This window comes from Kogia breviceps, chromosome 2 (genome assembly GCF_026419965.1).
Source record: "Kogia breviceps isolate mKogBre1 chromosome 2, mKogBre1 haplotype 1, whole genome shotgun sequence".
In the NCBI taxonomy this organism is placed as follows: Eukaryota; Metazoa; Chordata; class Mammalia; order Artiodactyla; family Physeteridae; genus Kogia; species Kogia breviceps.
Window position 1 is genome coordinate 143603033 of NC_081311.1, and position 24182 is coordinate 143627214.

The 24182-nt window shown below is 43.0% G+C and overlaps 1 protein-coding gene and 1 long non-coding RNA gene across 7 annotated transcripts in view; one reads left to right on the forward strand and one right to left on the reverse strand.

Annotated features, from left to right (window-relative positions):
- Positions 1–6616, forward strand: part of LOC131751597 (uncharacterized) — an 82611-nt gene extending 75995 nt beyond the window's left edge. For both annotated transcript variants that reach the window (XR_010839135.1, XR_010839136.1), the window contains 3 exons: positions 2951–2996; positions 3550–3697; positions 5893–6616. This is a non-coding gene — a long non-coding RNA (uncharacterized lncRNA). The remainder of the gene's footprint in view (positions 1–2950; positions 2997–3549; positions 3698–5892) is intronic.
- WIPF1 (WAS/WASL interacting protein family member 1) overlaps positions 1–24182 on the reverse strand; it is a 125940-nt gene that overhangs the window by 8632 nt on the left and 93126 nt on the right. For 2 of the 5 annotated variants that reach the window (XM_059055516.2, XM_067026323.1), the window contains exons 2-8: positions 21387–21473; positions 20295–20383; positions 16193–16322; positions 10434–10562; positions 6396–7190; positions 2213–2425; positions 1362–1475 (exon numbers count right to left, since the gene is read on the reverse strand). In XM_059055516.2, coding sequence (XP_058911499.1) covers positions 1362–1475; positions 2213–2425; positions 6396–7190; positions 10434–10562; positions 16193–16322; positions 20295–20345 — 1432 coding nt within the window. In that variant the 5' untranslated portion in view covers positions 20346–20383; positions 21387–21473. The remainder of the gene's footprint in view (positions 1–1361; positions 1476–2212; positions 2426–6395; positions 7191–10433; positions 10563–16192; positions 16323–20294; positions 20384–21386; positions 21474–24182) is intronic. The other 3 variants (XM_059055514.2, XM_067026322.1, XM_067026324.1) reach the window with 2 other exon arrangements.

Below are 24182 nucleotides of genomic sequence, written 5' to 3' on the forward strand. Positions count from 1 at the left end.
AAGCAGCAATATTCTGTTTACTTCTGGCATTTTTTTCAGGGAAATTTTTCTAAAATATTTTCTAATTCTTTGAATTCTTCAACAGAAGCACAAAGCACAATTTGTCTTGTTCTTAATAACCCAACAGAAACATCTGTATTGTCCAGTGCTGTGACACCTAGCAGAGCTCTGTGTTCCTAGCTCCTCCTTTAACCCAAGACTGCCACCTATCTCTTCTCCCCGAAGTCAGTGATTTTGCTTCTAACCAACCTTGACTTCAGCTGATATTAATCTGCTCTACGGCTGGGAACCAACCAAGCCAAAATTAAGAACTGTGTGTTAAGAAAGAGTCAATAGGCTCAGAGTATGTGAAGGAGCTCTGCTGGGCAGTGAAGACGAGGCTAAGGTCATGTGACAGTTCTTTGACATGTTCAAACACTTTTTCTACACTCATTTCTGGCTTGGGAGTTTGGTTCTGAAGCTCAGGCTGTTACAAGATGGGGCCTCTTCAGTGATATATGTATATTTCATGCTAATTCTTCCTTAGTTCTATACATTTATTGTTGTGAAATATCAATTTTTCTATTTCCTCTTTTTGTTCACGTATTCCTTTTCAGTAGGGGAAAACTGATTCATTTCTTTATGGTAGCATTACATCTATAAGGAAAAAAACAATCTAAATGTCCAATAATGGTAAACTAAATTATTATATGCTGACTTGATGGAATTCAAAACCATGTGATAAAATAGGGAAGCATTTACTCAGCAATGTTATATAAATCTCATCAGCAAAACCTATACTCTACAATTATTAAACTATATAAATTAATCAGAATTAGATGGATAAAAATTAGAAGAGAACCTGGTAAAATGAAAATACCTGTTTTGTTATGTGGAGAGATTATGGGTATACTTAAAATTTTCATGTAATGCTCTGTAAAGTTATGATTATATTTAAACGATCAAAGAAGTTACGGTGAGTTTTTGTTATAATTAGTGAGACATTCTGCCAGTCTCAAAACTAGTAGGAATAGAAGATGGCTCTAATTGTGCCATCTTAGGAAGATCAAAATGGGGAAAGATTGTCCAAACAAGCAAAATAATAAAATTTAACCTACTAGCGAACGAAAGGTATTTTGAGCTTGTAATGACACATTAAAATAATCATTTCTCATATGCATTCTGGATGTCTCCATTTTCCTCAATGAGTATAGAAGGGGAGTTTACTAGAATTTATATGGTTCCCAATCCAGGAGTGATTTCTCTGAAATCGCCTCACTCCAGGCAAGAGACCTGGATTTCCTCCTATACAACCCTCAGTTGTGTATAACCCAGGCTACTCAAGTATGAAGGCATCCAATTGCCCTTGTAGAAATACTCACTCCGGCTTTCATTTCTTGCCAATTTACTGGGATAACTTTTGGTTGTTGGTACATATGGCTCTGGAGGTGGCAAATCAGAAATCGGATGGAAGAAGAATCTGCTTTCCCACTCATCTGAGGGAGAGAAACAAACAGTACCTTCAGTAACACACAATCTGCTCTGAAGACTTATGTAATGAAAGGCACAGAATGAAATACAGAGAGAACGGCAGAGATCGCTTCTGGTTTTATGTCTAGAAGTTTAGAGAAAAGCCGGAAGTGCTACAAATGTCACTGATTAGCACAGTGATAAAATATACTGGTCTTCATATCAAACCAAAGACAGATCCAAGTGACTTTAACTAGAGTGACTAGGACCCAGCCAGTCCCTCTCAGGAGCTGGGGACTAAGGTTTGGGATGCCTTTCTTAATTATTCCTTCAACAGTGGAAGGAATATCTAGGAACCTCTGATAACAATGGCGGAGATAAGCTGCTCAATATCTGCAGGCCATTGGGCCTCTTACCCACCATGAACTGTTCAGAAAGGTAGGTATAATAAGGTTAGCTACAAAAATGGTTCTTTTCAGAATTCTGGAATCTCTGCAAAGTTAACCAAAATGAGACTCAAACAAGGAACAGAGAAAAATGATCTGCCTTTTTGGGGAGTGGAGGAAGGGGATTACTATTTTTCATTTGAAATCATGGTGGGCCCTAGAGTGCTTAGATTAGTGCTGTGCAGTATGATAACAATGAGGGTCACACAAACAAAAAATGCTAATGCAAACATACAAACAGACACAAACACACCTGCCATTTAACTGCTGCCCTACTATAGCTTGTACGTTTCCAAGGAGCCGGGACCACACCTCACCTTCACATGAAGAGTCTTGGAAGCCGTTTCTAATTGATGTCGATGGTGGAGGTGGGGGAGGCACCCCAGTGCCAGGCCTGTCGGGAGGAAGAGGAGGCCGGGGCCCACTTCTGGGACTATCTATTCCACTCCTGGATGGCAACTGAGGGGTGGCAGGCAGGGCCCGAGATGTGCTGCCATTTCTGTTCATCAGAGGAGGTGGTGGGAGAGGGCCTGGAGCAAAAGAAAAATGACATTTAGTGCTATACCTTACACACTGCATTACTATTATCATGGTCATCAACATGCAACTATTGAGTGCCTGCTGGATACATGTCCTTTTACTAGGGAATGTGAAGAAATGGTGGAGAGTTCCTAGGAGGTTTAGCCAAGAAATGATTAGACACAGATAAGCACAGAAATGCACAAATGTACACACATATGTGGAACAAGTGCACACTGATAGCTAAATGGCTGTTTGGCTTTGAGTTAGTATTGAGATTGGAGGTGATGCAGTTGACAATGGTAATCAATCATGTTTATACTGACAACTGTATACTTTAAAAAACATTTAAAATTCCTTTTAAATAGCTGTTGAACTAATTACTGTGACATGTTACTTATTAAGTAAATGCTGTTTTAAAAATAAGATAGTTATGAACTTATTTTAGGTCTCCAGAGGGACTAAGTTCTTTAAATGCATAGTATTATTGCTAATTATACAAGCATGTTTCTGTGATGCATATGATCTATTTCCAGGCAGAAGCAGGATCAAGGAAACCAAACATCAGTCATCCCGAGAACAGTAAGAGTTCCTTCTTGTTTCTTCCTCTTTGGGGAGTCAGATTAACAGAGGGAGTGACAATCAGCTAATCAGTGTGCATGGCTATAAATGCTGGTGCAATATCCTGACCCTGTGCAGGCTGGTTACCCTGTGGAACTTGATTTCCTGTCTACGAAAGAACACCTTTCTCACTGCACTGTTGCCAGAAATACTTAGTCAAAAAGCAAAAAAAAAGTATTATATAGTATTTGAAACCATGTTTTAAAAATGCAGTGGTGTGGTATAATCAGAAAATTTTAAGTTCTTGGTAAATAATTCAAAGTAAATTATTCTTTTTGATAGTACAAAGGAACATATCTTGCTTCTCCCATCCTCCAAATGCAGAGGCTATTTGGGTCATGAGTAAATTTTTAAAAAGAAAAAAAGAACTTGAGCATCTCTCATGCAAATCAAAACGGCCTTAGTAATTATTCCTGACCTTCAGTGGTGTGTTCCACTAGGAACATGCTGACATCTTTATGTAAACACAATGTCTTATGGTGCTATAAATATAAATATGTCTTGTTAATTACAGATTCAGAATCCAACTAGAGGACCTTAAAGTGAATGACCCACCCATCAAAGATATTCCTGTCTGGAAGTCTTGGCTCAGATCTCTAATGGAGGTGGGAGGCATGCCCAGCCCTGGTTCGTCTCTCAAGGAGTCTTCAGTGCCTAATCTGGTAGGGTTTATTTTTTGTCCCATCTGCTTCTCACTGCTGGAGTCCCAGTTAGTATGAGTAGATTTATTGGGGGGAGAAGTGGCTCACATGCTGTGGGCTTAATGGCACTGGTAGTACCACCACATAACTGTCACTGAATGCAAACTAGACTCCCAATACTATGGGGCCTGGTACTACGTAACCTGATCAACTTGATCTCTCTCTCTTTTAAAGTAACTGTTCATGTTCCTGACTCTCCAACCTTCCAGCCCTCTGCTCCAAACCTAGGCAAGCATAACAGAAAACAGATTTCTGTTTCCTGTTGGCAGTATAATAATGAAAACGATCATTTGTTGAATGCTACTACATGCAGGGAAATAAGATAACCACTATACACACTGGTCTCATTTAATTCTTACAACAGCCCCGAGGAGTGTCAACGACAGCAGGTGGGGCCTCAGAGGTGTTGGAAGCTTAAAGAGCCCAAATCAGTACACCAATGAGTGGAAGAATAGGATTTTACTCCATTCTGTCAAATTCTAAAACACTGGGCTTCCCTGGTGGCGCAGTGGTTGAGAGTCCTCCTGCCTATGCAGGGGATACGGGTTCGTGCCCCGGTCCGGGAAGATCCCACATGCCGTGGAGCGGCTGGGCCCGTGAGCCACGGCCGCTGAGCATGCGCGTCCGGAGCCTGTGCTCCGCAATGGGAGAGGCCACAACAGTGAAGGCCCGCGTACTGGGAAAAAAAAAAAAAAAAAAATTCGAAAACACTCCCCTAACAATGAAGCCAAGCCACCTCTCAAAATATAGATGGCCCTTGATGACTTCTCATAGGTTCCTTGTGGAAATGTAAATTGGTGGGAATTTTCTAGAGGCCAATTTGGCAATACCTATGAAATCCATAGTTTACTATGCACATCCATTGTCCTAGAAATTCCATTCCCAGGAGTTCATCCAAAAGAAATATACAGGGATGTGCACAAATATTTAGCTACAAGAATGTATCCCTGCATTATCTGCAATAGCAAAACTCTAGAGATGGCCTGTATGACCACGTGACTAATAAATAAGCCAAGGTACTTTTGTGGGATTTAATATTATGCAGCCATTAAAAGTCAGGTTGTAAAAGAAGAGTTAATCATGTCAGAAAATGATAATGAGCTAAGTTAAATAAAAAGCAAATTAGCAAACAATATATGTAGTATGATACTAATTTTGCAAACATGTATATATATGTATGCATTTTAAAAAGACTGAAAGGGTATATAAACAATGTTATATCTGGATGATGGTGGTGGCAGAATTATAGATGATTTTTATTTTCATTATACTTTTATGTATTTATAATACACAGGTATGACTTAATGTAATTGAAAGAAACAACAAATAATATATCACTGCCTATCCTATTTGGGGGAATATTTAATCTGTTGATTAAATCATTTGGTAGAGCCAAGCAAACAGCTCCTCAACCATTTTGGGGCAAAATCCATACCTGTTGGATAAGAAGAAAATGATGCATTTCATTCATATGACTACTTGTTCTTATTTGTTCATTGAAGCATACTTAATGAGATGCCACAATGTCTAGATTGAATAGACTTCCAACTTTTTATATTTGTAGCTGACTCTCCTTGGCAAAGTGGTTTGAAGGAGTGGTTCCCAAACTCTGCTACACATTACAGTCACTGGGGAGCTTCCAAATATCCTGATGCCCAGTTTGTAACCCAGACCAATGAAACCAGAAACCCTGGGGTAGGAACCAGTCATGGTGGTTTTTAAAGCTCCCAGGTGATTCCAGAATGTGGTCAAGTTTGAGGACTACTGTTTTTAAAAAGTGTTTATTAGGTTCCTGAGGTCAGGGGGTCAAAGGTCAGTTAGCTTCTCACAGAGCAAAAAATGCCCCATTTCCAGACATCCTGTAGGTATGGTATGGTTAAATTCCAAAACTAGATAGTTCTTCTGAATGCATCAATAACAAACAGAAAACAAACAAGCACCTATTATAAGTAAGAGAGAGAGTTACAGACTCCTCACACTTCATTTCACACTGTGCAGGTTCTTCCCTTAGATCCAGGTTTCTCAGCCCTGGGTGGGGACACAGATGGGCTTCAGCAGGTCCTTCAATCCATGAAACAGCAGGCAATTTTGAGTTTATGCTTATGAGCATTTTTATGGAGAGAAGGCCTTATTATACCTTTATCTGATTCTCCAAGGGATCTATGTGTCAGAGATGTGAACAGACAGCAAAATGGACTCTAGTATGTGTCAAAGCTTGACCGATGAAGAAGTACAGGAGAAGTTCATTCACTCTTAAATAACTGCCCTTCTTGTTGGAATAATGGGCCCTCCTGCAGGAGATGGGAATTTACTTCCCAGTTAAAACAGCAGAAATTCCCTTTCAGGAGATGTCAGGTAGAGTGGTGAGATGGAAGGTGAGTGAGTTGCCTATTCTTTATTAACTCGCTTGGGATCATTTCACTTCATTGGTTACTTAGTCTCCTCACTTCTGAAATGTGGACAGAAGTATGGGTCCCACTCTCCTCAGAGGTTACGTGAGGTGAAGAGGAAATCATATGGGTTATGTGTTACTTCCAAGGTCAAAGCAGCCCGAGAGTTCACTTAAGCTCTTTTGTTGGGCTCTCTTCGTGTGCAGTTGGTAGTGACTTCTGGGCTGGCTGGGTCACAGGGGCACAACTCACCGCGCTCTTGGCCATACCTGATCTGCCCGGTGGGTCCCTCACCGGAGGAGGGGGTCTTCCGCTGGGCGGGAGAGGAAGAAGGCCCGACCGCCCGGGTGAAGGTAAGGGAGGCGCAGATGACGACGACGAAGACGATGAGAGGGACAGGTTCCGCTGTGGGAGCCTCGGGATTTCGTCGCCGCCGCCGCCGCCACTGGACCCTGGGGGCACTGGGGGAGGGCCCGGCCGGCTGGGGGGCGGGGGCGGGGGCGGAGCCTGCGCAGAGGGGGAAGGCCGCGGGGTGGAGGGCACCGGGGGCTTGCTGTTCTGAGGGGGAGGCAGGGGGACGGCCTCACTGTGGATGGAGGGCCTGCTGCCCACTGGAGGGGGCGGAGGAGGGGGTTTGTCATCCAAGGACCTGCTCGGGGTAGGGGGGAGGGGAGGCCGGTTGGAGAAGGGCGAGGAGGAGCCTGACGGGGTCTGGCGGGTGGAGCCTCCACCGAAAGCAGCCCCTCGGTTTCCGGGGAGAGGGGGAGGAGTCAGCCCGGGGCTGGGCTGCCTGGGGCCCCCGGGCACTAGGGTGGACCCCCGGTTGTGCAGACTTGACTGAACGGGTCTTGGAGTATTAGGCACTGGAGGCGGAATGTTATCAGGCTTCGCGCCCACGTCGGGCCTCGGGGGAGGCATTCGGTTCCTCTGAGGTTCTGGAGGTCCGCTTCTGTGGCCTGGAGAAGGCACAGGGAACCTCCCTGGGCCACTTGGGGGCGAGAAAGGTTTGGCAGATGTGGGTCTTCCTCCTGGTGGCAAAATCGGGGGTCGGCTTCCTCCGGAATCTGAAGAACAGGAAAAAAAAAAAAAAAATCAGAAAGTTAGGAACCTTAAAGGAAATCAGAGAACTAGAGTAAATTGCCAGCTACTGGAAGCCCTTTCCTAGATGCTGTAAACGATAGGTAACTATTATTTATATAAACTAGGTTTTGTGTGTCCTTCCTGGAAGCAGAGGGACAGATCACAGGTCTCTGTTTCTCTTCTACTCCCAGATTCCACAACCCATCAGCTTTCAAAGGGATTCTGGAGAGCTCTCTTGGCATTATGGATGGACAAGAACCAGGATGAAGTTGGTAAGAGTTCTGGAGACATCCCTATTCATTACAAATGAGGTCGAGAACAGGATGGCATTGGTACATGGGATTTCTGCTAATGATTTTCTTTTCTCCCCATCACTATCCCTGTCCCCCCACCCTGTGCCTCTCAGGTTTGAAAAATAATGTAGCCGTCTTAGATGAAGAAATTAGTTATCCCAATATAAGTTTCTGTATGGGAGGGCTTACCTAGAACCTTTAAAGGTAAATTTCTAAGAGAGGATGGAAAAATATAGTGGAAGAGTTATGATTGAAATAAGAAACTGTCAAAGGAAAAAGAAACTGTCAAAGTTTAATTAAAAGAGTTGACACCAGTGGATGGTCTTAATCTACAAACAAGTAGGCAACTATACAACGTTTTTCCCTACTAGGTCAACTTCCACTTTAATACTGACAGGACAGAACAACCCTACTATTAATACATAATTAATATTCAACTGCTTTGGTTCAACAAAGGGAAGAACTAAAGAGGAACCAAAGTTATGGAAAAACTCAAACCACCATGCCAGAGTCTCTTAGAACCCAAACTAATTCTCAAAAAATGCTTAGTCTGAAAAAACTTCACTCAGTTCAACCATGAGCTAATTGATGTACCAAATATTAACCTGCTATACTATACACCAGCCATTATTCTAGATGCTAGAGGCAGAGGAGTAAACAAAACAGAAAAGATCTGGCTCTCTTGTAGTTTACATTCTTCTGGGGGAGATAAACAAAAAACCAGTAAACATAACTACTTTCAGATGTTATAAGGACTAAAAAGAAACTAAAATAGGCTGATGAGATGAAGAATGCCCAGAGAGGCCAGGATAGACGGGGGTGGCCCTTCTGAGGATGTGACATTTGAGCTAAGGCCCACCATGGAGAGGAGGAAGAGAAGTGCTTCAGTCAGAGGGCCAGCAGGTGCAAAGGCCCTGAGGTGGAAATGAGCTTCAAGTTAAAAAACCAAGGCTTTTATGTGCGTGGGGCACAGTGAGCATGGAGGAGAACCCTACGAAACGTAACGTAGCCTGAGTGACCAGCAGGGGCCAGGTCATAAAGAGCCTTGTAGGCCAGAAGGTGTTCAGATTTTATCCAAGGCACAATGAGAGACATTTGGCTGGATTTATGAATAATATGAACTCGAAAGAATTTTTTATTTTGACTTTAGCACTAGAAATGAGCTATATTTTCCTTGACTGTGTGGTATAGTTCTATGTCACCAACTTGTGATAAGTTTTACCTTCCAAGTTTGGATTAAAGGTGTAGTTACTATCCACATATATGTTACAGGGATGGGACCCATTATGCAGATAGTATACTATGCAAATACTATAGCATTTTGTGTACTAACTTAAATTCCATCTTCATTTCATTGTCTTACTTTCAGTTGTCTTTTGCCTCAATTTCTTTACCTCCTGCTAAAGTACTTGAATGTATGCATTTGTCAGTTGCCTCAAGTCCTTTCATCGGTGGGTTTTAAATAAACACATTGAAATGCAGGCCTGGCAAGATAGAATCTCTCATATTCTTGAGTCTCCTTCTAGATGTTGACAATCCGAAACTAAAATAGCCAGGTAACCCTGAGGATTCAGTGACTTTATCTTCATATGAAGGTGACAATTTCACACTTTCCCAGTGGACATTTTAAAAGACCACAGAATTAGAAATAAAATTCTTCTAACACAGTAAACATTAAAAAATAAAGTTTCATGGTGAAATTTCTTGAGCTTCTGTCATAGTCAGGGGAGAGCCTCATACAATCTGTAAGCTTTTTTATTTAGGCATGACCAGGTTTAACTTTTTTCTGTGCCATTGTGTTCACAGACAATCCTGTAGGACTCATTTCCATGGCTTCCTGCAGAGAATACTTAGAATCACTAGCTCTGAAATGCCAAATGTCTGTCAGGCAAAACACCTTTTTAGATTTTGTGAGATATGTAATTATATTCCATATGACATGCTCCATTGTGTGTTTGAAAAGAGACAAGTATTTACTACACTCGACAGGTGGGTCAGACTACCTCACAAAGAAAGCTGAATCTGCCAGGTCACCAGGCAGAGTTTCCAGGGGTGGCAAGTCCCATTTGCTCCTTCCTTTTCTTCCCACTCTAGCTTACCCTTTAGAAAAATACAAAAAAGTACAAGTTACCCCAAGGACACTGGGCAAATATTTAACAGCTCGATGGAGCTGTCTGACCCTGATTTTAAAAGAAAAAGAAAAAAAAAAGATGCTAAATAGAGTCCCTCTTTTTTTTTTTTTGCGGTACGCGGGCCTCTCACTGTTGTGGCCTCTCCCGTTGCGGAGCACAGGCTCCGGATGCGCAGGCTCAGCAGCCATGGCTCACGGGCCCAGCCGCTCCGTGGCATGTGGGATCTTCCCGGACCGGGGCACGAACCTGTGTCCCCTGCATTGGCAGGCGGACTCTCAACCACTGCGCCACCAGGGAAGCCCGAGTCCCTCTTTTTAAATTATTTTATTTCACTTATTTTTGGCTGCGTTGGGTCTTTGTTGCTGTGTGCGGGCTTCCTCTAGTTGCGGCGAACGGGGGCTACTCTTCATTGCAGTGCACGGGCTTCTCATTGCAGAGCGGCTTCTCGTTGCGGAGCACAGGCTCTAGGCGTGCGGGCTTCAGTAGTTGTGGCACGTGGGCTCAGTAGTTGTGGCTCGCAGGCTCTAGAGCACAGGCTCAGTAGTTGTGGAGAATGGGTTTAGTTGCTCCACGGCATGTGGGATCTTCCTGGATCAGGGCTTGAACCCGTGTCCCCTGTGTTGGCAGGCGTTAACCACTCCGCCACCAGGGAAGTCCCTTGAGTCCCTCTTATAAAACAGTGTTAACATTTCAAGAAATCTAAAATGTTTCACAGGGCACAGTGCCTTAGAGGGGATGCCAAGTCTCAAAACCACCAGACTCAGCCTTGTCTTCAGTAACTAGGGAAGGAAACTCTCCTTACCACTCTCCCTGCTGGCTGTGGATCTCAGCTTTGGCATCCCAGCCTGGAACAGTCCTCCCAAACCGGGTGGTCCACCCCCTCCAAAACTCCCACCGCCGCCTCCGCCACCACCACCAGCTCCTTTAGGTTCTGCAGAAGGAAGAAAACACAGGCTTTACACATGTATGGAGACACCACCAGAGAACTTCACCAGTCCTCACCCAAGTTAACAATCACGATACAACAGAGAGCTGGCAGAACCTAAGCCCATGGTGAACACCTGGAATTTCATTAAAGGGTAGGACTTTAAGGATTCACCCTATCCCCCATCAGAAAAGCAGAGGGTTCTTTCTACTCCAGGGCCGTCGCAAGCCCAGTGGTAGAAGAATCAGTAATAGATAATGACTTTCCCCCACTTGGCTGGCTGCCACATGAGTTAATATCTATTGTGTATCATAGGATTTGGTAAATAAAATTATCTTCAAAGAAAGAAAGTCTTAAGGGAGGAGGAGATGCAATAAAAGGTGAGAAGAAAGGAAACAGTAAAAATAAAGGAGAAGAAAATAAAATATCCCATAATTTTGCTTCATTGAAATACCCACTTTTTTGGTGTATTTTTCCCTGCCAGGTTTTGGTTTTTTTTTTTTTTTTTTTTTCATTTTACATATTTTTTCTCACGACCAAATCCACTACATAGTTTTTAGCTTGCTTTTCTCAGTCAATACTTTATTTTTAGCATTTCCCATGTCACTAAATGTGTTTTGAAAACATGAGTTTAAAGGACTGCATTGTGTTTTAGGACACTGAATGTACTGTAATTTATTTATCCATCTACCTATTTGATGGCCTTCCAGGTTTATTTCAATTTTTTAATATCATAAAACCCAACAGTAGACTTTAACATTTTAAAAATTCTTTGCAACTTGAGACGATGCAAAGATTTTATTTTGCATTTGTTGCCAAAAAACTGAAAGATTTCAAAATAGGAAAACAAGAAAAGAAAGGAAGAAGAAGAAAGAAAAAGATTACTAAGTATCCAGTCTAGCCTTCTGGGTTATTTCCCATTGCCTTTGAGCTAGTCTGCAACTCTATTAAATTGTACAAAACTGATAATAATGCAAATGATATTTGTCCATAGAAATGCATATTGGTTGTGTTCAGTGTAATGCAATTGATTGACCCGTTTTGCACCTATTTGTAAATTCATTTCAACACTCACCTGCCTACATATGTGTGGTACTTTGAATTCTCCTTTGAATTGATAACATTATATTGGTTCCCTCATTAATTAATGAGCTAAATAAAATCTTTGATATATGTTTATTTTATATCTGTATTAGAGCCATGATTATACCCTCTTTAAAAAATTGTCTCTTAACAATTTATGTATGTATATATATTTTAAGAGGTTAAGTACTGTTTAAAGTTCTACCCCTGGAAAACCTTGTTGAGTCTTTGGTAAGTATTACATGAGATCTACAAATTAATCTGGGAGAAGTTGAGTCTTTGGTAAGTATTACATGAGATCTACAAATTAATCTGGGAGAACTGACACTTTCATGATATTTAGACTTTATGGAAACATGGTATATTTTCCCATCTCTTCTGATTTATTCAGTAAAGTTTTGTAATTTTCATGATATGGGTCACCCATAGTTCTTTTAGGGTCACTTCAAATACATTTTTGTTTGTTGAAATTATGAAAGGAATGTTTTTCCTACTATATTTTGGATTTGGTTATTATTGGCATCAGGAAATTTCATTTGATATCTAATAAATCACTTTCCTGCATTTTTCAGGATTAAAATTTATTTTTTACCTTGGATTTTCTAGTAGACAAATGCTCTGCAAATAATAAAGGTGTATGCCTTCTTTTCTAAGAGTTGTGTATCTTATTTCTGTTTTATATAAGAAATTACTTTGATGACTGAGCTTCCATAACAGTGTAAGTTATTAATGTTTTATTAATTTAAAGACTATTTTAAAATAATTATAAAGAATAAATATATATTTATATATTTATCTTAAAAATAAATTAACATTATTAGTATTTTAAAAATAAAGGAAATCATACTTTGATTTTAATGAGAATGCCTCTAACGTTTCAAAGTTACATTTTTTAAAAATTTTATTTATTTATTTTTGGCTGCATTGGGTCTTTTTTGCTGCGCTCAGGCTTTCTCTAGTTGTGGTGAGCGGGGTCTACTCTTCGTTGCAGTGCGCGGGCTTCTCATTGGGGTGGCTTCTCTTGTTGCGGAGCATGGGATCTAGGCATGCGGGCCTCAGTAGTTGTGGCACGCGGGCTCTAGAGCGCAGGCTCAGTAGTTGTGGCACACGGGCTTAGTTGTTCGGCGGCATGTGGGGTCTTCCTGGATCAGGGCTCGAACTCGTGTCTCCTGCATTGGCAGGCGGATTCTTAATCATTGCACCACCAAGGAAGCCCCCAAGTTACATACTGACTGTTGGTTTAAAATAACTTTTTTTTCTTTCTAAGTATTCGTGGTTAGCAAGGATCCTTCCACTCTGGGTTTTTAAGACTGTCTTATGGCATGCAATTTTATCAAATGCTTATCCAGGATCTACTGAGATCATTATATGGTTTTCTTTATTTGATATGATGGATATCTAAACTTTCTAACATTAAAAATGAGACAAACTCTGGATTTGGTGAATTATTTTTTTAATATACTATTGAATTAGAGTTTTTGTATTTTTAGTTAGTATCCTCTCATCTGCGATCATAAGTGGTCTATAGTAGGGTTTCTTAGCCTTGGAACTATGGACATTTTGGGTCAGATAATTCTTTGTTGTGGGTGACCATCTTGTTCCCTGTAGAATGTTTACAGCATCCCTGGCCTCTACCCACTAGGTGTCAGTAGGAACCCTCCCTTCACCAAGTTTTGATAACTGAAAATGCCTCCAGGCATTGCCACATGTCCCCTGAGACACTGATACACCAGCTTTCTTTCTGTATATATACTGCCTTTGTCATGTTTTGATATTAAGATCATGCCAATCTCATTTTACCTAACAGATAGCTAGCTTTCCATGTCTTCCTACATTTAGGAATGATTTATATAGCATTTGAATTTGTTGTTTCTTAAAATCTGAAATAACTTTCTGATAAAATCATCTGGCTCTAAAGCTTTTTATTTTATTTTGTTATTATTTTTTTTGCGGTACGCGGGCCTCTCACTGTTGTGGCCTCTCCCGTTGCGTAGCACAAGCTCTGGACGCGCAGGCTCAGCGGCCATGGCTCACGGGCCCAGCCGCTCTGCGGAATGTGGGATCTTTCCAGACCAGGGCATGAACCCGTGTCCCCTGCATTGGCAGGCGGACTCTCAACCACTGAGCCACCAGGGAAGCCCTAAAGCTTTTTAGAGAAAAAGTAATTTGATAAAGTTTTCAACTTTTTCCTTGCTCACTGAAGCTTCATGAATGTTTTTTGGTAAATTTGTACTTTTCTTAAAAAGTTAAATTCTTTAAGATTTCAAAATGTTTTAGCATATAACTTCATTGTAGCATCCTTAATTTTAGAAAATCTGCTTTGAATCTTTTATTTATTCTGCTTTCTGAGCTCTATTTATTCATTTGTGTTTTCTTTTTTTCTGGATTAGATTGATCATAAGTCTGTGTCAGCTCTGTATCTTTTCTAGGTGTGGAACTTTCTGGGATACTTATGGGAACTCTGCTGATAGAAGAAACAATCTGATACTGAACTCACAAGAATTACTTCACCTAATACGATATATCAAATTACAATAACAATTTCTGGAAGTATATGCAAAATTGCTTCCATATAAAATTGAAACGTTTTACTAATTTTAATTATTGCCTATAGTATTAATAATGCCCTTGTCATTAAAACGTTATTTGTTGATGAACGATACATTCTGGAATACTGCATTTCATAGGACACCTTTACCTGGTATTGAACATTCAAAGAGATCGATGAACTTGTTCTATCAGACATTGTCCACTAGTGTTCTTAACTTGCAACAGTTGTACAGCTTTCTGATAGAGAAGCTACGCTAGTTGAGGATAGCTAACTGGCTCCAGGTCACTCTGCTAACAATTAAATTGGAGGACAAAGCTGACCTCAAGAGTTATATCATGTATAACCATGGTTAACATTTTGACATAGAACCCAGGGAGGTTTCACCTGCAAACAAATACAAAACCATGGATGGACTTTGCCACTTGCAAAGAGCTTCTAACAAGAGTGTTAGTGTCCAGTTAAGTGCATGGACAACAAGGGCATGCATTGGGTTGCATCTGGTATCCACAAAGCAAAGTGCATTCTTAAACATCACTGAGCAGATGGGAGGGAGAACTAACACTCTTTTCCATTTAACGAGAGAAGTGTATCTTGAAGAATATAATGAACTTCCACTAGTGGATTCAGGACTAGGACCCAGACTGTCCATTCTCCTTCAACATCTAGGGAATTCTCCAGAGCCTAGGCTCCCTCTCATAGTGGAGAGAACCACTGGGCTGCCAGAGGTTGGCAGTTTGTGGAGTTCCTCTGGCCCCATCCCAGGCACCACGATTGAATGGCTGTTGGACCAAAGGTCCCCAGAAAGAAGCGACTGGGCTGGGCAACCCCAGGGAGAACCTTGTGACACAGATCAGGAAAACTAAGCAATTGATTATACAGTAACCACACCATTTTGTGGGCATTTTGAACCAGAGGTAAGACTTCGTCAAAAGTCAAAGACCCTGTAGTTCCACTGAGGTGTGGTGCATTCCATCTGCACCACCTTGCCCGGTAACAGAGCAAAACTCAAAGGCCTTTGTCTTGGTCTTCCTCTTTTCCACCTTCCTCCCACACCAGTGTTCTCACCTAACGCTGATCTTTCTCTTCTACTCATTAGGCACTTTTCCTAGAAATTCCTCCACTTGGCTAAAATCCTACATCGTTATTCACTTGTCTACAAAGCTCCCTCTGGTGAGTTTAGGACAGTCGAATTCCTGTTGAGTTCCAAGTGGCATCTGTGGTCGAGGATGAATTTTGGGCACATCTGGCTGGCAGTGGAAATGTGTGAGGAGTGTGAGATGATAGTCTTGAGGCCCAATAATTAACTTCCGATAGATTCTAGCCATCTGTAATGTTTCATTCCATTGTAAGTGTTAATAAGTAGCCCTGTACGGTGGGTACCTGTTTGTTTATACATACCCTGCCTTATTCCAGAAAGTATCTCAGATTTATGATGGGTCAGTAAGCAAAGCTGTGATCTCATTTCTTCTCTCTCCAACTCCCTAATAATCATAACTACACTTGAATTATACATTCCAGGCAACAAAACACTTTCAGAAGCATTGTCTCATTTGATGCTCACAACAAACTTTTGAGGGCAGCAGAACAGGTATAATCTCCATTTTACAAATGAAGACAAAGGGTTGGAGATGGTCAGGGCTCAAACCTACATCCTTTGATTCTAAGACTAGGGCTCTTTCCATATTTCATGCTGCCTTTTGCTCTGTGGTAAGATGAGCAAAGGGTTAATTTCCAGAAAGTGCTGTAAAGAGTTGTGAATAATTCAGAGAATTGCTGCTGTGTGTGTCTTGGACAAAGAATTATTATACTGGCTTCCTGCAGTATTAGAGGGAACCCAAGCCAGAGCCATGGCCTACAATGAGTGATACAGTCCCTTATTCTGCTAGCTTTGCAGCTGTTGTTAACCAAAAAAAAAAAAAAAAATTTTTTTGGTGGGAAGAGTAGAGTTGATTGTTAGGTCATAAACCATTTATCTCCATGGAAAACAACTTTTTTCACTTACTGTCCAATATCGGTGCACTTCTGTCATTGGTGACTGCCTTCTTTAGTTTCTTCCCTTTGCTGATGTCAGAGAGGAGAGCATTTCTCCCAGCCTGCTCTGACTTACTCAAGGCAGGCTTTTCTGTATTGGCCTGAAAGGAAACACGCAAACTCGTATTCATCTTTTGAATTAAAATCATGTACTGCAACACTCGGTGGGGACAGCTAGCGTATTGGGAGCTTGTTATTAAGATTCTTGGCAATAGGCTATAAATTCTCTACAAGTTTTAGACCCGATGTCACTCTTTTTAAGACCCAGACATTTGGGGCAGATGCAGCAATAAATTACATTCATTTTTAATGCAGGAAGAGTCACTCCCTGATAAAAGTCTCTGAAAATTCAGACCACAGTCTGGCCATAACCAACAGAGCAAGGGGTGGATGGCTAGAAACGAGTAGGGAATTTTAAGTCTGAGAGGAATTTGCAGGATATTATGAGGCTTCATCCCCTAGAATGTTCTCTGAAGAACACCTCTTTCTTGTCTTTTGGAACTAACCTGGTGCAAGAGGAAAATTGTCTTTATCAAAAAGGGTCGGCTGTATATTTTTTAATCCACCAAAATTTTAGAAAATAATTCCCTCTGGTTACACTGACAAGAGATTTTTTTCTTTTTAATTTAAGGCAGATTGGAGGTATAATTTACAAATAGTAAAATCACCCTTTTAGTGTACAGTCCTGTGATTCTGACAAACATATATACAATCGTGTAGCCACCGCCACAATCAAGATATACAACATTTCCATTACCCACCAAACTCCCTTCATGTTCCTCTGGCCTAAGGTGTTCCTGATGTTTAATCCCTTTTTAAAATTTTTTAATTTTTAAATTCTTTTCCATTATGGTTTATTACAGGATATTGAACATAGTTCCCTAATCCCTTTGAAAGCTTAGCCCACAGAGACTGCACAGCTGACAAAGGGGCTGCTTTCAAACCTCTGGGGGGACTTCCCTGGCGGTCCAGTGGTCAAGACTCTGTGCTTCCACTGCAGGGGTGTGAGGTTGATCCCTGGTCGGGGAACGAAGATCCCACAAGCTGCGATGAGCAGCCAAAAAATAAAAAGTAAATAAATAAAAAACCTTTGGGTATTTTCTATAATTTCAGAATTCCTGGGAAAGATTCTTACTGTGAAATTGGGATTTTGTTTTCTCAGGGTTCTTTTGGGGAGTGGGAACACTAAGAGGCCAGCAAATGGACTTGGAAGTAGGCATGTACCCGTGTCTGTCACACTTGGAAACTGGCTTGGTCTGGCCTGGTCCCGGGGAGAGTCGTCTTCCCCAAACCCAGTGGTACTTCTGGCAGCCGTGAGAGTCCTTTGAGGCTCACTCACCCCAGCCCTTCTGAAAGGCTAATTTCACAGATGCCAGCAAGGGCCACAAGGAGTAAACCTGGGCAAGTTTAGCTTGATACCTGACCCAGCTACTTATTATAGTTAGAGGCAGAGGGAGAGCTAAGAAAAACCCTGAAGCAGGCTAAACGGAATCTCTGTGTATGAAGCTGAAAGGGTCTTAATTAAATTATAAAGTAGTACTTGCTCACGATAATAACAGCTAACATTTATATAGCTTTTACTATGGGTCAGGCACTGTTTTTAGCATTTTATGTATGCTAATTCATCAACCCTGTGTGTGTCATGACTTCCATTTTAGAGTCAAGGAAACTGAGGCACAGGGAAGTTAAATCATCAACCCGGTTACCCAGTTGGTAAGAGGAGGAGCTTGGATTCAAATCCTGGCAGCCTGACTCCAGAGCCTTCCCTATAACCTGACAGAAGGATAAACGCGGGGTCTAGAATGCCCCTTCCCAGAAATGGGGAGGTGTTAAAGAGTACAGACTTGCAACTAAAACATGAATAAGTTCTGGAGATCTAATGTACTGCATAGTGATTACAGTTAACAATGCTGTATTATATACTTCAAAGCTGTTAAGAGACCAGAACTTCAATGTTCTCACCACAAAAAAGAAATGATAATTATGTGATGTGATAGAGGCATTAGCTAAAACTATGGTGGTAATTATAATACATAAATGTATCAAATGTGCTGTCCACCTTAAACTTATACAATCTTATATGTCAATTATATCTCAGTTGAAAAAAAATTAATAAAATGCCCTTTCCCCACTGGCCTCCAACCCTCCTCTGAAGCAAGCCTGTTAAGAGCTTCTTGGCAGTCAGTTCCAGAAAGGCTCTTTGCATGTACAGTTCGCTTTTGCTAATGGGATCATCCTCTATTGCTCTGAAACTTGTTTTTATAACTTAACAACATGCCTTGGACATCTTAGAAAGAGCTTTTTGAATTACCCATTGTCTTCGTTTTAAGGATGAAAAAACCTGAGGCTTCGAGAGGTTAAGTGCCACGTCCACGTTCGTTCTCTTCATGGTTTTGGATCATCAACCCTCCCTGGCCTCCTGTTCTGCCTCAAAATTTATTTTGACACCTGACCTCCTTGGGTGCTGACTTATCTCTTGACTGTGCTGTTCCGCTGGACGGTGTCCTACGATGGCCACCAACCTTTCCCTCTTCTCGTCTCTATATCCTGTCTCTCTAGGATCTTGCTTTTAGTCAGGTAATAAAGGATAGAAATGAGTGGATAAGTTAAACCAGGGTGTCCCAAACTTCAACCATTCTGGTACAACTTCTGTGACTTTTGTCATCTTCTCATGCTACCTGTGTTATTATTTAATAATTTTCATTAAGTCAATTCACTATATTATTTACTATACTATTTCTCAGTGAACATTTTCTTTTTAAATTAACTCACTATTAAACCCTGGGTGTGCTAGTTATAACTTTTAGAATACATATTAAACACCTGAGCATTAAAATTTAAAAAGAAAAAGGCACATACGACTCAGTGGTGGTGCAAAACCTATACTTTTGGGGAAATATAAACTAGTCCTTCTATGTTAGCCAGATCACAGCTTTTCAAACTTATCTAAGGGAAGGACGAATTTTTAAGAAAAAAATTTCCAATCCGTCATGGACCGATATTTTGTAAAATAACAATGACTTATTAGGAAAATCAGTCAGTTTAAAAAAGACACACAAAATACAATCTTAGAAACAATAGACATAACACCACTATCAGATTGCTATAAGTGTTTCTAAGCGCTTACTCTACATTTCTGTGCTTATTTTTGGGGACTCTAACCAGCAGTTGGAGGATCACATTTGGAATAGCAACAAGCGAATCCATGGTCTGTTCTTCCAACTAGGTTCCAGCCTTAGATGGGTTATAAAAAATGTGTACCATGGAAGCCTAGGCAAGAGACTTTTCCTCTCTGAGCTCCAGTTTCCCCAAGTGAAAAGTGAAGGGCCCATCACTGGGAGGCGCCTTAGCAGTGAAGGCTTCACATACTGGGGGGTGCTTCTGGGAGACCTTCCGTATCACTGCAGGGAGGGCTGCTGGCTTCCTGGAAGAGGGTGCACTAACTGCTGAGGACAGGTCCATCGGGGGCCAGGATGAGCCCAGAGAAGAAATTCCTTAGGAAAGTACACATGGAACTGCGAGGATGGATTTAAAGGGCGAAGTAAATGTGTGTGTGTGTGGGGGGAGGGTGGAGTGGGAGATGGGGGTTATTTGTCAAAAACAGAGTGGGAAGAAAGATGGTGAAAGGCAGAGAAAAAGAGAGTGAGTCTGGAGGACACTTTAATGGATGCATTTTCAGACAGACAGACTGGGTCTCTGGACTATCCTGCCCAGATGTTAAAGGCTAGAAGCTGAAAACTGCAGGCTGGGAAGAACCGCTCCTGCCAACCGTCTTGGGCCAGCGTGTTCAAACGAACAGGACGTGTCTCCTTGATGGACGAGGCAGAGAAAACCTAACTAATCCACATTCCACGTGTGTCCTACGCATCACGTGAGACCTTAGACTACAAAACTTTTCGTATTGTTACCTGCTGCATCTCAGGCTCTGGCTTACTCCAGCACCTGGAAGGCTTACCATTATCATTCATATTTAAGCCAGAATGTGAATACACTGAAAACAAATACATGTGTGCCAGGTTCAAGTTTGTTTAGCTTGCTTTGTGCATGGGCCATGGATGGGGAGAATCACTCACCAGAGCAAACGTGGGCGGTGGCGGGGGTGCTGGAGGGGGCGGTACGGGCATCCTGGACAGTTAAGCTTTCAGCAGTCTGGCTGACAAATCTGTAAAAACAAAAAGAAACAAAGCACCATCATGTATTAGACTTCTTAGTAATACTCCATCCTAATCTTCCTTCCTGCTTTCCCGTCAAAGTGGCAGCTATTCACGAAGCCCAGCTTTTTTAAGAGGTGGAATTCCTTTATGGCACGGCTTACTATTCTGGAAGGAGGTCAGCAGGGGAGGCTTCTCAGCCAAAGTGCCTGGAGATACTGGAAGCAAAGTCGGGTGCCTCATGCTGCTCAATCCCAACACCACCAAAACAGGTTGGGGGAAGGACCCTGGCCTGCCGCCCGAGTAAACTGGGAGGTTATTAGGAAACTGCTAGAAATGTATCCTGGCCAAGTCCGACGTTCAAGTGGCTCCTCTTCTTCACTCATCTCCATGGCGCAGTCCTCTCCCGTTCTCCCACCCCCCCCAACTCCGTGCCCGCGCTTTTCTTCTCCAACATTCCTGACATTTCTCCACTCCGCTGCTTTTCTTCTCTGAGATTCCTGACATCTGTCTAGGTCTGGGTAGCACCCAGGAATGCAAAGATGAATCTATATTTCTATACTTGCCCTCAAAGTTCTTACAGTCCTCCGGGGAAAGGAGATGGGAATACGGGAAGATAAGATGGGCAAGGAGGCTGGATTCCTACCTCTATGCTACTTGGCATTTCCTTACAGGATCCAAGTGGGAAAAAAGAGGGGAGGAATCAAACCTCTGACTCTGGGCCGTTCACTACAAATAGGCTTCCTTAGAAAGGCTTTCTGCAGAGTCTGACTGCTCTGGGGACAAAGGGAAGGCCAGACTCCGTGGCGGTGAGACAGCACAGGGAAGCCCTGGTGGGTAGCAGCGCCGAAGGGGGCAGCCTGGCAAACATCAGGGGCTGAAGAAACAATGGTGAGGACGTTCCCTCAGAGTTGTGCCAGCAATGAACCCTGTCTCCCTTTCCCCCAGTCCTCGGAGTACCATCCCTGGGTCTAAGCAGAAGCCCCAGGCCGCAGCCCTCACCCACGTACTCACCCCTCAGTATCCCAGCTTCTCCCGCCCAGATCGTGCTACTCCTGGATCAGCAGCGCTCCCAGATTGGCAGCGGGGCATCACCCAGAGCTGTTAGAAACATCAGATCTCAGTCCCTCTGCTTGCACTGAATTTGTTTCAGCATTTTAACAAGATCCCTGGGTGATTCATATGCGTTTGAGAAGCCTGGTGGTAGAGCCTTAAACCAAGTGAGCAGCCTGGAACACTGACCACCTGAATGACGTTGTTTCTGTGGAACATGTGTCCTGAATTTCAAACCTCAGAATTATCTTTTATTTTCAATAGGCTCTTAATTGCAGAAAACAACCTCTTAGAATTTAAAGTATTAGGGAATTCCCTGGCGGTTAGGACTCTGCACTTCCACTGCCGGGGGCCCAGGTTCGATCCCTGGACGGGAAACCAAGACCCCACAAGCCACGTGGCACGGCCAAAAGAAAAAATAATTAAAGTATTAACTTAGTTCAACCACTGAAAGTTAATGTGGAAAACTTATACCATGAAACAAATACAGATGACCCTTGAACAACGGGTCCACTTAGATGTGGATTGTTTTTGACAGTAAACATTATAGTACTACTATACCATCCGTGGGTAGTTGAATCCGAGGATGCGGACCCTGGGTGCAGAGGGCCCGGGGATACGGAGGGCTGACTGCATGCAGAGGGTCGGTGCCCCTAACCCCCGCATCGTTCAAGGGTCAGCTGTTACTTTCTATAGAAGTTTTGCTGGATGGCTTGCTTTCTGTGACAGAAACGGAATGGAAAAGCTAAGAGGACATGGCCAAACTTGTCAAAGCTACTGGAAGACAGGAATCAAGAGAGCTTCTGACAGTTCTATTTTGAGTGCCATCTAGAAAATGAAATTTAAAAAACTCTAGAGCAGCAAGAGCTGCTCTCATCTATTAACAGTCAATTGGATGATAAAGGGCACTTTATTTCTGTCGTCTTGGATACTTATGACCACACTGCAAACTAGCATAATTCCACTCATTTTACGGAGGAGGACGCTGGGACTCAGAGAAATTAATAACTCGCTAAAAGACCCGCCAAAGTCATTCACATCAAGTCCTTTTGATCCCTGCTCTTTCTAGATAAGCATTTTTAGGCAGGTAAAGGGCTAACTAGTGCTGCAGCTCACCTGTAAACTCGGTCAGAATCCGGTTTTCAATAAGAGCCTGTCTCAGACAGGGGTTCTTTTAAAATCTGTTCCTTACAATGGTCTTTTCTGGGTGACACCAATCAGTCCCCCGTGGGGCTACACGGGCAGTGTAATAAGGAGCGCTGGGGGGCCTGTGTTTGGAGGCCTATGAAGGGGGTGCTCCAGCTGAAGGGGCACCTCCAGAAGCCTCAGGGTTGTGTCCCAGGACCAGGAGGAAGGATGGGGATCTGGAACGGGATTCAGGCCCAACTAACTGTCAGAGCTGCTATGGCCAAAGCAATGGTCTGAACAGCTGAGGAGGCAGCTAAGCAAGGAAGGGGTGGCCGGGTCCACCCAGAGGGCCCGAGAGACGGGCTCCATGGGACAGACTGTCCACGTGCTCAGTGGATGAAAGGCCCCTCAACACTCCATTGCGACAGGTTCTACGCTCACCAGCTAACCTGCCATCCTGTTATCCTAACACTGAGGAAGAAGTGGATTCTGATCAGCTACCGGGAACCTCTTACGGGTTTGGTTCTCATAAGCCAGTCTCTGGTTGCAAAGATCAAATCGAACTTCTGTACGCCTTAGGGGCCAGATGATGGAACAGGGACACTCTCAGGGGACTGCCACCCTGTGAGGCCTCTTTAATCTAAGTATTTTACAGTTTTCTGTCGTTGCTATCATGGCTCTCTCTGTGCATTAACTGACTAATAAATAAACCTCCGGAGCAGAGGCTGGGCCTCCCCCCGCCCTGCCACCTCCGATGAACAACGGGGAGAGCATCTGCAGGTGGGCGCTCTCACCTTGCCCAGGCTAAGCTCTCCTTCCTCCCCACCGCTGCCCCTGCCCCCATCCCTCACTCTCCTCCAGACAAACTACTCCCACTCCCACCTCCACATTGAAAGGTGACTCCAGAGGCCTCCATGGTCTCTTGGCTTCTTGCTAGCTGAAAAGCGGCTGGGGTCTGGACTTGTCCAGGCTGGGCCTTCAGGGAAGTTTGTGAGAAACCCCAGACTCCAATCCTGCCACCCCAGCACACGGGTCAAAGAAGACCAACCTCATGCCCCCCACGCCGGGCCCCCTTCTCAGCTGTCTTACCAACCAGACCGTGAACTCCATCCGGTCTTCCCAATACGTGGCACAAAGCAGGGTTCTCACTAAATATGTGGGAGTGGAAGAGCCAGGTATTACACAAACAAGCCATGAGCTGGTCACTGGAACAGCTCCCAGCATCAGCCCTGTGCATCCCAAGGCCTGGGCAAAGAACCAGTCCCATGGCAGAGGGGTTGGCTAGCTTTAAGGCTGGGTGCTTGCTTCCCTGACTTCATCAGGGGGAGTAGAGCCCAAGGCCTTGGGAGAGGAGGGACTTCCCTGGTCTCCTGGAGTTGAGAGCCCACGTCAGAAGCAAGACTGGGCCTGACTGTAGGGCCTCAACAGCAGCCTAGATCCTAATGGACAGGCCTTCGTAGCCTGGATCTTCACATCCACAAGGTCTGTGGACAGAATACAGGGGTTCAAGGACTTGGATGAAAAAAAGGACGTATTTATTTCCCCTAAACTCTAACTACAAGGTAGCACTTCCTTCAATTATGAATACAGGCCACAAACCACACCTGAAACCTTTTCACCAACAGCTTT